This window comes from Leopardus geoffroyi, chromosome A1 (genome assembly GCF_018350155.1).
Source record: "Leopardus geoffroyi isolate Oge1 chromosome A1, O.geoffroyi_Oge1_pat1.0, whole genome shotgun sequence".
NCBI classification, from domain to species: Eukaryota; Metazoa; Chordata; class Mammalia; order Carnivora; family Felidae; genus Leopardus; species Leopardus geoffroyi.
The window spans coordinates 238,514,713-238,526,071 of record NC_059326.1 but is presented as its reverse complement, the minus strand read 5'-3'; the positions used below and the strand labels follow the sequence as shown (position 1 = coordinate 238,526,071).

The 11,359-nt window shown below is 60.6% G+C and overlaps 2 protein-coding genes and 1 long non-coding RNA gene across 3 annotated transcripts; 1 reads left to right on the top strand and 2 right to left on the bottom strand.

Annotated features, from left to right (window-relative positions):
• Positions 1–1,770: 1,770 nt before the first annotated feature.
• On the bottom strand, positions 1,771–2,475 carry MRPL36 (mitochondrial ribosomal protein L36). Its single transcript, XM_045442957.1, has 2 exons — positions 2,421–2,475; positions 1,771–2,185 (listed from the first exon to the last, which is right to left on the bottom strand). The coding sequence occupies exon 2, from the start codon at positions 2,170–2,172 to the stop codon at positions 1,870–1,872; it is 303 nt and encodes a 100-aa protein (XP_045298913.1). The 5' UTR covers positions 2,173–2,185; positions 2,421–2,475; the 3' UTR covers positions 1,771–1,869.
• Positions 2,476–3,913: 1,438 nt separating this feature from the next.
• Positions 3,914–10,892, top strand: NDUFS6 (NADH:ubiquinone oxidoreductase subunit S6). Its single transcript, XM_045442942.1, has 4 exons — positions 3,914–4,081; positions 4,817–4,870; positions 9,712–9,834; positions 10,718–10,892. Exons 1-4 carry the CDS (start codon positions 3,950–3,952, stop codon positions 10,784–10,786), a joined length of 378 nt encoding a protein of 125 aa, XP_045298898.1. The 5' UTR covers positions 3,914–3,949; the 3' UTR covers positions 10,787–10,892.
• Positions 5,518–7,331, bottom strand: LOC123579249. The gene is made up of 3 exons (XR_006702699.1): positions 7,250–7,331; positions 5,718–5,887; positions 5,518–5,615 (listed from the first exon to the last, which is right to left on the bottom strand). It is a non-coding gene; the product is annotated as an uncharacterized LOC123579249 (long non-coding RNA).
• Positions 10,893–11,359: the final 467 nt, after the last annotated feature.

Sequence of the window (11,359 nt, the reverse complement as noted above, 5' to 3'; positions counted from 1 at the left end):
GTGAAACCTCGCACCTGTCAAGGAGAAAACACTGAGAAGGCATGCCTGGTGCGTTGCGGGTCCGTGACGGGTGTGGCATCAAACTCTCCCCCACAGGGGAGGTGGCTGAGCCCGCGGGGACAGGGCCAGTCTGCCACGTCTTCGGAACGAAGTTGTGTGCCGAACCTTAAGGATGAGCCTGTTCTGAGTGGAGAGGACAAAAGGCTGTGTATTTACAAGCAGGCACGGTCGTCTGATTCCACTGTTATCACTGAGTGCCTACGGTGGGCCGGGCCTGTGACAGCCGGAGGGCGGAGCACGACAGAACCGGGCCCTGCCCAACCCAGGTCTCTGGTTCTCAGAGGAACCCTGCGGGGAGGGCTGGGCGGAATCAGCCCCTGCGTGTCAGCCCCTCCAGGGCAGATCGTGCCCGGGGAACGTCTGCCAGGTCTGGAGACGCTGGTTGTCACAACCAGCGATGAGGTGCTCTTGGCCATCTAGTGGGTGGGGGCTGAGGATGCTGCTGCATACACTTCAGTGCCCTGGACGGCCCTGCACTGGGAAAACTGTGTCCTGAGGGCCAGCTGTGCTGAGAGGGGAAACCTCCTAAGGTCACAGGGCTCCTCTGCAGCTGCTCTGGGACTGAGGTCTATGCAGGAGGTAATTACCCTCAGAACCCCTGCGCTCAACACAGCTCGCTTCAGAGAAAACAAGTCTAAGCGTTACAGCGTCTATATGGGCTGGCTGTTCTCAAACCAGGGCAGGGGTCCCGGGACCCCCTGAAGCACCGTGGGGAAAGGTTTTTACTCCAGTAGAACTAGCTGAACCCCGCCTTCTCCCAGGACAAACTGCTCTGTGACATAATGTGCAAAACCGTGTCACTTCTCGTCCTGAGCTGCCTCCTGGGCTCTGCGCTGTGGTTCCGGGCATCGTGGTCAGGATCCCGGAGAGCAGGACTGTGTGTGCGCTGTGCCTTAGCGTGGCACATGGAGCTGCCCGCGCGCGGTGCGATGCCTGTACCACTGTCCTCCTGGTACAAGCCGCTCCCGCTGAGGCCCGGACACCAAGGCTGCCAGGGGGGCCGGGGACATCGTGTGGGGGGCTCAGACCGTGCGGGTGACGCAGCCGCTGGGACACGAGACACAAGAACACTGCACGCCACGGGCTCCAGGCCACATGCCTGCAGAGTCCCACGCGGCTCTGCTTAGTACACACCCTCCAGGTGCGTCGTGCGTACATGTGTACAGATACATGCACACACCACATCCACGCAAATGGGGACATGCACGTACAAATACGTGCACACACCACCCACATCCATGCATACGGGGACATGCACGTGTGCACAGCGCACCCACACCACACACGTGTCCGTTCGTGCGTCACCAGAGATGACAAACACGTCTAACTGGTGTCTAAAACACCTTTACACACGGGGAGCCAAACTTTCCTTGACGTAAGGATTGCCGTCAAGGCTTTCATGCTTATCCGCGGCCAGGGAGCAGAGCAGCTGGCATTCAGAAGCTGCAGGCGGGCTAAATGCGGGGACAGGGCCGGACGCCGCCTTGCAGGGGCGCCTCCTAAGCAACTGGGGCCTCAGAAGCAAGACCCACGCCCCCTCCATCTTGCCTCCTGCCCTGCAGCCCGAGCACGGACGGCTTGCCCAGAAGATAAGAACGACGCACTTTCCATCCGGGGCTCTGGCTTGACCAGCTGACCTGGCTGCGCTGCTACATGGGGGTGAGGTGCCCGGCGGCGGTAGAGTCAACAAAACCCGAGGCTCAACAGATCTTAGATTAGGCACTGCTTCGCTTTTATTTTCCTTTCCACGAGGTAGTACCGTTCCTCAAGATAGGGACACAGTCTTGCGCATTATTTTACGGCGGAGACCTACATCTGTCTCTGTTTGTGTTTTGGGTTCGTTTTGCAGTAGATGAACCAGCGCCCGCGCCTCTTCACCCGGTAGCAGTCCCGACAGCGCTCCTTGATGACGCCCTTGGTCTTGAAGCCCAGGGCAAGCTGCAGGCCGGGCAGGGGGCGGCCGGGCAGGGGCCAGGGTCCCGCGGGCCCCGCGGTGCGAAGAGGTCCCGCCAGGAGAGTGGAGAGCGCGCGGGGCTTCGCCGGCCCGGGGCTCCCCCGGAGCAGCGGGCTCAGGGCGCACGCCAGCATCTTCGCCACGAGCACGCGGGCCATGTGGTGGCCGGGCCTGCGGGGGACCGAGAAACAATCCGTATGGCCTCCGCGCGGGAGGAGGAGTTTCGCCGCCAGGCCCCCCCCCCCCCCCGGCCCCTCCGCCGCCACTCGGCTGTCCCCGGGCCCTTTCCCTGGCTCCCCCGCCTCTTCGCCGCCCCTCGTCTGTCTCCGGGCCCCGGGGGAGCCCGCCGGCCGGGGACAGCATCCCTCCGGGGCGTGGACAGCCCGGACCTGCGGCCGCGACGCACCCGGGGACTCCCGAGCCTCCGCCCCCTCCTCCTCCCCGGCCCCACGCGACCCCCAGGACCACAGACCTGGGAAGAAAGCGCCGGGGACTGTCGCCTGCGCGCCTCGCACGCGCCTGCGCAATGGGGTGGGGAAGCCGCCGCCCGCAGTGTCCGCCAGAAAAAAAGATGGCGGCAGGGTCACGTGGTCGTCCCCGCAGCGCCGGGCGCAGAGGCGGAGCTGCAGGAGCCCCAAGCTACCCCTGCGCGGACGCCCTCCCGCCACTGGGTACCTACGGCCTCGGAGGCTGACAAAATGGGAACAGAAATACACATCTGGAATGAAAAATAAGTCACAACCAAGTAGACGTTTAAAAAAAACGAATACCGGCTCAAAACAAAAATCTAGAAGAACTCACACGTTTGTATTAAGTGCACATCCTGGGAGAAATGTGGCGAGGCTCAGGGAAGCAGTGGAGATAGGCACTGGTCCTAACTGTTTGCAATTACATATCTTTTTTTCCCGCCCGTATTCTTTAATGAGATACGTCAAACAAAAGGTGAAGGACTACGGTGAGCACCCATCTACCCACCAGCAGAGTCCACACTGCACCCAGTGCGTCTTGTCATTCCGGGTATGTGTGCCCACCCATCCATATACTGTCCGTGCACACGGAGGCGCCCTGCAGACGGCGGCCCATCTGCGCACCATCGATAAGGCAGCGAGCTCACTCTTGCACCTGCCCAGCTGAGCTTTGGGCCTGCCTCTGGGTACCTGTTTGTGGGCATCTTTCCGTTCTGAGATTTCCGGTGCATCTCGTCTCTCCTTACCTTGCTTAGTTCTCTTCCACCTCCCGGAATCCCGGCTGTGGGTGTCCTCAACTCCTGGCGGGTGGGGGGGGGGGCATCCCCACCCTAGCTCAGAAGTCTGAGTCTGCCCCCCGTGCCCACCGCCCTCGGCGTAATTGACCCTCCTGACCCATCTATGAACAGGCAGTTCGGAGAGGGAAGCATCGGGACCACCAGCGCGGGTCTGCACAGGTGTGCTCTAGAGCAGGGCCGATCGGCATGGGGATGACATCGAATGTGTCCTACTGGTAGCTTCACTGGAGTTCTTCTGCAAAAATCCCAATTTCTGCTGTCCCCGCGCCCACACAGAAATGCGCGCTGCGCAACGTGAATGTACGTACAGTTTACTCAATGCAAGGACCCTTCGCCAATAAAAACATTAGATACCTAACCTCCTTCCATGATTATCAATTGTCATCGAATGTGAAGAGTGCCCTTTCATTTTCCATCCTGCTCTGCCCTAGCCCTGGCAGGGGGGCCACTCAGCAGTCGATAAATGCTCAGGTTGCGCACAAATTTTCCCGCCTTTTCCGTACTGAGCCTCGGCCCCACCGTTGCACCTGCTGGGCGGCACTCGCCCGAGCGCATTGCGCTTGCGCGTCCCCGCCCCCAGCGTAAGTTGCCGCAGCAAGCGCCCCTCCCTGCGGAAGCCGTGCGCACGCGTCTGCGCGTCGGTGCGCCGGGTCAGGGGTCAGCCCGCAAAGATGGCGGCGACGGTGACCTTCTGCCGGCTGCTGGGCCGGAGCGGTCCGGCGGCGCTGAGCCTGCCCCGTGGCGCCAGGTGTCTAGGGGTGCGGACTTCACCGACCGGGGAGAAGATTACGCACACCGGCCAGGTAACCGCCGCGGCGTGGAGGACGCCCTCCATCTCGGCTTCCCGTCCCTCCGGTCCCCTCCCCCTGCGGCCGGGGGACGCGCCGGCCGGTGGGCAGGGTCTAGCAGGCCGAGTCCCGGGCCGGCCCCTGTTCACATTAGGGTGGGTGTGTGCCCCACTCTCTGACCGACGAGACGGAAGCCGCCCCACCCCCACGGCCGCCGCCGTGCCTCTGCAGTCAGGGTGGGCTCGTCCTCCGAGCGTCGCCAGCTCCAGCATCAGGCCCGTCCCTGTGGACAGGCTGACCGTTGGGGCCCGCGTGCTCTACCTGTCGTGTCCGCGATGCTAGGCCGTACATTTTAACAAGCCGAGGGGCCGCTGTAGTCTAAAACAGAAAGCGGAAAAGTGAGCGAGGTACCTGTGTTATTAAGGAGTCCCCTAGCCGACACTTTTATCCGATGTCGGCCAGAGGTCAAAGAAAATTGGGGTGCCCCTCCTCTGCCCGAGTTGGTCTCTGCTCTTTCAGACCGCACCTCGCTACCTTCCGATTCCGATTGTTGTCCCGTCTCACCTTCGGTATCTCGCTGGAGAATGCCCCTGGTCACGAAGTTACACTTTGCGCCTCACGCACTTGGTCATGAGTGGCCAGAATGTTAAGAGAAAACACTTTCCTGTCCTGTTTACTCTTGGTATGAAGTGATTTCTTCCCAGATCAGGCTGTGAAAATCATATAAGGTCTTTTTTTTTTTTCCCTCAGGCTTATGATGATAAAGACTACAGGAAAATCCGATTTGTAGGTCGCCAGAAAGAGGTAAGCCAAACGTCTAGTGAAAGAGAGGTAGGCTTTGGTAAAACCTTTATGTAACCAACAGGAAATAAAAGTTAATCTGGACTTAAATTCTCAAACTGGGGGGGGCACCCTGGAGGCTGTGGAAGTTTGCCTGTCTTTGAAATGCTAAATGTGCCTGTATTTATTTTGTCCCCCCCCCCCCATTGTAAAGTGACATCTTGTGTCTCTCGGTTTCTGTATAAATGGGAGTGATCTTTTTTACCCCCTCCATTTCTGTGTCTTATACTCCTGAGATCTTCAGGTTAAAGGAAGTCACAGCAGCTTTTAAAAACTACTCTTTTGGTCACTCTTTGGAGTACGCTTGTCATATTTACTGCCAGGCAGACCAGACTGTGTTCTCACAGGGACGGACATGCACACGCTGAAACCAGCACGAGGGTTGTCCTTCCCCGCGTGGGTCTGACGGCTCACCCGCCGTGTAACCGCTGGAGACAGGGCTGGCGGTGGAGCCTGCCCGCAGGGGCCTGTTCGCGTCCTCGTTCCTCACCCGCGCTGCCAGCTCCCCAGTCTTGGTGCGTGTTGGTTGGGCGGTTTTCCACTTCTGAGTGCATTTGTTTTCCACGGTCGCCCTGAGTCCGTCCTTCCCTCAGTCAGCCTTCTCCTTGCTCCTCAGTTGTCCCTAAATCATGTTCCCTTCCCCGCTGATCTTGGTTACGTTGTGCGCTCTTAGCGTCTACATTTCTGTTTCCATTCCTGCTTTGTGGGCCTGGTGGGGCAGGTGGAGGAGGCGGAGTTTGGTGCCCTGTGGAGAATGCATGGGTCCTGAAGCTTGGGGGTCGTCCCTGTGGCCTGGCCCCCGGCCCCCTACCTCAGCTCTTCTGATGTTCCAGCAAGCACCTGGGTCTGTCACAAGCTCCTCTCTGCTGGAAACTGTGTGGCCTCTGGCTTCTGATTGCTGAGGCCGGAGGGGCGGGGGTGGGGGGTGGTGGGGGAGGGTAGGGGGCGGTGGCGGCAGAGGGGTTGCATCAGGGAAGCAACCTAAAATTGAAACCGAACAAACAAAATCAGAGTTGGCGAAGCGAGTAAAGTGGGAACGGGGCAGTGCTGAAGGTGTCGCCTCGCTCTGTGAGCTCCCCCAGGTCTGCACCCCTCTCCCAGCTCTGTGTGTGCGTGGCCTTTTCCTGGCTGAGATCGTGAGGGCCCAGGGGCACATCTTCACGTTGTAAAGGTGCACAGTGTGTCTGTAAGTGGTGAGTAGGCATCCGCTCCCGCTTTCCTTCCTTCTGGAAGAAGTCAACACAGCTGGGCGTCGCATTCATAGGCGTGGCTCTTCTGAAACATTTCCCTTCCCAGGTATATCCTCTCTGTCTTGACAGTGGGGTGAATGGGGTCCACGGGCCTTTGGCTTCCTTGGGGGGGGGGGCGCATGGCCTGTCCGTATGTTTACCCCCCGGACCCAGAGGAAAACCCTTGAAACTGAGTTCCTAAACTGCGGGGTCCAGACACTGCTGGCCCTGGGCGCTGAGCCTCGCGGCTGGTGGCTCTGCAGCCCCGTGCTGGGTCCTGCTCCGCGTGTCTGCGCTCGCCCTCCTGGCACCGAATGGGTGGCCCCTGAACCTGTGTCACCCCAAAGCACCTGTGGACACCGCTGTCCAAAAGTCCTAAGGGGCGTTTTTGAGGATTTTCTCCAAATGTAGCTTCCTTTTTAATTTGGATGAAAACCTCAGTTTTTGTTTTGACTTGAAAATTATATACGTGTGTATGTACACGTACGTTTAGCTGGGTATAAACGTTGGTATTAGTATGAAAACAGTCGATATTCTAAGTAATTGGATTGGGGCTTTTACTTTGCTTTAAATCTGTAGCTCTCCATGAACACGTTTAACGTCCTGCAGGACACTGGTTGCTCAATTAGGCTGCGATTCCTTTTTGTACAGATTAATACTGTCTTGTGTGGTCCTGTGTTTTGTGTTGTGTCTTTGAGCTGCACTTTCCATAGGAACTGTTGCTGCCAAACACCAGCTAAAAAATACAAACAGCTCACTAGGTATTTGGACCTAAACATGTTTATGCCCAAGTCAGTTGACCAAGAGGCACATAACAAGGTAGTTTCATGTTTGTTACACTAGTGATGCGTATAGGACAGGTGTCCAGCCATCGGTTTGTGGCATGTGCTCACAGCTGAGGTGAAGCATGCGGGGCGCCGTGGCATTTCTCTGTTCGTCCCTTGGAAGGGCTGGGGATGCTCCTGGCCATGCCCGGGGGAACCGGGTCGGCAGCTGGGCGCGCTCTGGCGCTGGGACTGGGCCCTGCCTCCTCTGCGGCTCAGTGTATGTATTCCTGCGGTTGGCCTGAGTCCTGGGAACGAGACGTTCATCACGGTAGGTCAGGGTCACCTACTGAGTGACGGGGAGCTGAGTGACGGGGGCAGTCCTGTGTCAGTCTCCGGTGTCAGCTGCCCTTCCCGCGGGAGACGGTGGTCTGTCTGACTGCCGTGATGGGACCTGGGGGTTTGTTAGTGTGCCCTTTGTGGCACGTTTGTCACTTAGGTAGACACCATGCTGTGTTACAGCACGAGGCTTTATTTGTGGGGCGTGTGGCTCTGTCTGCAGCAGAGGTGAGTGAGCACGACATCCCTCCCTCCGCAGCCCGCCGTAAGGTGCCGGCATCGGGAGCGGTGGGGCCGTCCACAGGGGCGCCGAGCTTGGAGCGCTGATAGGACAGCGCGTCCACACCCAGCGCGTCCGTATCCCGCGTCCACGCTGCCTGGCCTCCGTCCCCGGCGGACGTTCAGCGAGCGGGTCGCGAAGTCGCCGGGCGGTGTGTGCTCCGTGCGGCCTCGCACTTCCTGTCTTGTCTCCTGGGGCATCTGTTGGGGACGCGCGATGTTCTGCTGCTGACGGCGTTCCGGCTACCGTGCGCCTCGGTCACGTGACCCTCAGCCTCCGGGCGCGGGTGACCTTCCACGTGTGGCCACGCTGCTGTGTCCCTGCCTGGGTGGGTGGACGATGCTAGATCTGGAGGTGCCGTCGAGCAAGCTGCTCCTTGTCGGCCTGAGCGGGGTCCACACCTGCCGACGACGGTGAGAGCGGGGTCCCGATGGCTGCGGACGACGGCGTCAGAGAGGAGGGCAAGCCGGGGCAGGGACCTCCCGAGGGAGGCCCTCCGGGAGAGGAGGCTGCGGCCCCTGGCACGGCCGGCGCACCGTGGCAGGACATCGGAGTCGGCCTCCACACGGGGCCGTGGGCTCGCCAGGGATCGTGTGGTCTCGGCTTCAGCCCTTTGCCTGGACACTGACGCTGATGGTCCACGTGTACGGCCTCCCCGGCCCTCCGGGCTTTGTCTGCGTGGCGCCCACCAGGCGGCCCCCAGTGGCGGGCTCGCTGTGGATCACGTACAAGCCAGGCGGGCCCCCTGGCCCATGTCCGAATTTTGCCGCGGTGGCTCGTCGTCAGAGCCGTGAGGTGCCGAGCCGGGACGTTCGAGTGGCCGTTTCAACGCGGAGGGAGCGTATCACGGCCTCCTGGTCCTGTGAGCCCAGCCGCTCCGATTCAGCAGCTTCCAGCGGCCGCGCCGGCTTCCGCTCTGGTCCGGCAGCGCCCTGCGGCCCACCAGCGCCGGCCGGCCGAGCGGCTCGTGACGTCGCGTCGCTCGTGACGTCGGGTTCACCGGGACGCACGTGTGTCCCGGAGATGCCGACGTGACTGCAGCACCACTTCCCGTGAGTGAGGTTCCAGTGAGTCCTTGAAGCGTCCAGGGGGTGGCGGGTGCGCTCGGTGTGTCCCGTTACTAAAAATTTCATTTTACGTTTGTATCTTGGAGCCTAAGCTCCGCGCACTGCTGACGTGTCTTACTTTCTTTTAACTTTATGTGTCCCCCCCCCCCCCCGCGCCCCCTCCTGTCTGTCCATTTGTGTCCTTGGAGCTCACTTGTCAAAAGACCCGGGTCATTTTCTCCTGTGGGGTCACCCGCAGCTGGGTCTTCCCGACTGTGGTCCTTAGAGGTGGTTGTGCCTCTGTTCTGTGAGTGTCTAACGGGGGCGGGGTCAGGTCCGACTCCTGGTCTCTTCACGGCGAGGTTCCTGCGTGGGGTGCTTCCAGCCTTGAGATGCAGTTTCCCTGGGGGGGGTGGGGGGGGGTGGGGGGCGGGCCGGGCCGAGGGTCACCTTCTCTTGCGTCCCGGTAGCCCGAGGACCTGCGTGAAAAGAAACTTTGGGCGGCCTGAGGAAGATGGAAGAAATCGGTTCTCTGCTTTTGTTGATGGGTTTTTATCTCTAGTAAGGCGCTCACTGAAATTTTAAAGTCTGCAAAGTCACAGACTTGAGCCTAGCGTGTTTTGGTGCCTGCAGTTGCCGTGAGTGCCATTGTCCCTTGGATTCCCTCCCCTGCCCTCTCCTCCCTCCCCTGCCCGGCCCTCCCCAGTTGGGTGTTTCCCCAGGTCGGCTGCCCTCTGGGGGCTGTATTCCTCTCCTCTGTGACAGCAGGGTGCTGCTGGGGACAGTCCCTCCCGTGGCTCTTCCTGACCTGTCCCAGTGGGTGGCTGGTGCGGGGAGGGGAGCCTGGGACAAAGCCCACCGGGCAGTTGTTAACGGTCTGGAATCCAGGTTCTGGCAAGCGAGAGAAGTGAGAAGGGTTTGTATTCAAATTCTTGCACTGTTTCTGTACGTTTGAAATTGCATCCACAGGAAGCGCCAGAAGCGTGTGTGTGTGTCTGCACTAAGACACTTGTGCGCGACTGTGCCCGTGCCGGCTGGACCTGGGGGCCTGGGGGCCGGGGGGCACTGTCCACATAAACTTGGATTGCATGAAATTATGAGGCTGTTGTTTTTGGCTCTACGAATTTTTCTTTTCCTCTTGTTCCAGGTGAATGAAAACTTTGCCATCGATTTGATAGCCGAGCAGCCCGTGAGTGGAGCTGACCGTCGGGTGGTCGCGTGTGACGGCGGCGGGGGGGCTCTTGGCCACCCGAAAGTGTACATAAACCTGGTACCGTGTCCCCTGTCCTTGCTGTCCTAGTCTGAGGTGCCCTGTTGAGAGCGGCCGCCGCGGTGCCGACCTTGACCGCCCACCTTCCCGCTCGATCTGCCCGTGGACCCTGCCGCAGGGACCCCGGGAAGGGCACCTGTCCCCCGGGACGCGCCCTCATGGCTTGGGATGCGTCGTCTCGCGCTGGGATGCGCCGTGAGGTGCTGTGTGAAGTACTTAGTGTGGCCGGCGCCGACTGTCCACTCTCCTTCCACATGCCTACTCTGTCTTCCTGGGACCGCCGATTCGGCCCCTGTGCACGTGGATGAGTGCGCAGAGCCTTAGGGAAGATGAGACGCCGGGCCGTTAGAGTGCGGAAGGCGACCAGGGGCTGGGGCTCAGCTGCTGTGGCGTCATGGAGCAGAAGGGGGTCAGCAGTGCCCCGCTGTCCCGTCCGCTAGGGGCCGGCGTGCGTCCGGACCGGACCCCGGTCCGGGGGTGCGCGAGTGGGCCTCTGCTCGGCGCCCCACGCGCTCCCGTCCGTCGAGTTCTGTGCTCAGGGCCAGAGCTCGGCCGTCCCGGGCCGGGATGGCAGCTGGGCATCGAGCTAAGGCCCCAGGCGGCCGCTGTGCCCATCCCCGCTCCCTGCGGTGCTCCTTCGAGGGGACCACAGGTTCTTGCGTAGGTGCTGAGCTGGGGCTCAGCCCACTGCCCCGGCTGCAGCGAGTCAGGGTGTAGCGAGGCCTGGGCCCCCGGTGCCCCATGGTTCTTGGTCCCGTAGCGACCTCAGAGCTTTTCTGCCATCTCTAGGTGAGGCTGCAATTCAGGTCCGTGTCTGGTGTCTCAGTGTTTACACTTGGCGTAAATGTGGAAACATGAGATCTTTCCTCTTGAATCTTTTCAGGACAAGGAAACCAAAACTGGGACGTGCGGCTATTGTGGACTGCAGTTCAGACAGCAGCATCACCGTTAGCGTGGCCAAGCCGTGCACGCGCGGGCGTCTCCGCCTCAACCCGCAGCAGCCAAGAGCCCGGTGCTGTCGCGGGGCGCCGCCGGCTGAATAAAGGGCGTTGTGACCCGGGACGGCGAGCCGCACGCGTGCTGCTTTCAGAGAGGACTTGGGAACGAGCACCCACCTGGAAGGGCAGGGTCCTCCTCCTGGCGCGCGGGGGGCCTCGCGGCACCTCCTGCGATCCAGGTCACCGCTCCGGGTGGCCGAGGGGCGGGAGGGAGAAGGGCTTCTCCGATTTTGCGGACGAATTGGAGGTTCGTCAGGCTTAGGAGCTCCCACAGGGGCCTCCACCCTCTGACTGGAAGTGTGTGCTCTCCCTGCCACTCCCCTGCGCCTGTGCTTCATTGTGTCCTCATCCTTAGGGTGAAATACAGACTCCTAAAGCCCGGGAACTAAGCATCTTCAGAAGGTACGGTCACCTACGGGCCAAATTCAAGGCAATCCGTGTAATGAAAAGAGGAATGGGTGTGAGGTAACACAGAAGTAACAGGACTTTAGAGGGGAGGGGAAGGAGGCTGGGTGCAGCCCCCGTGG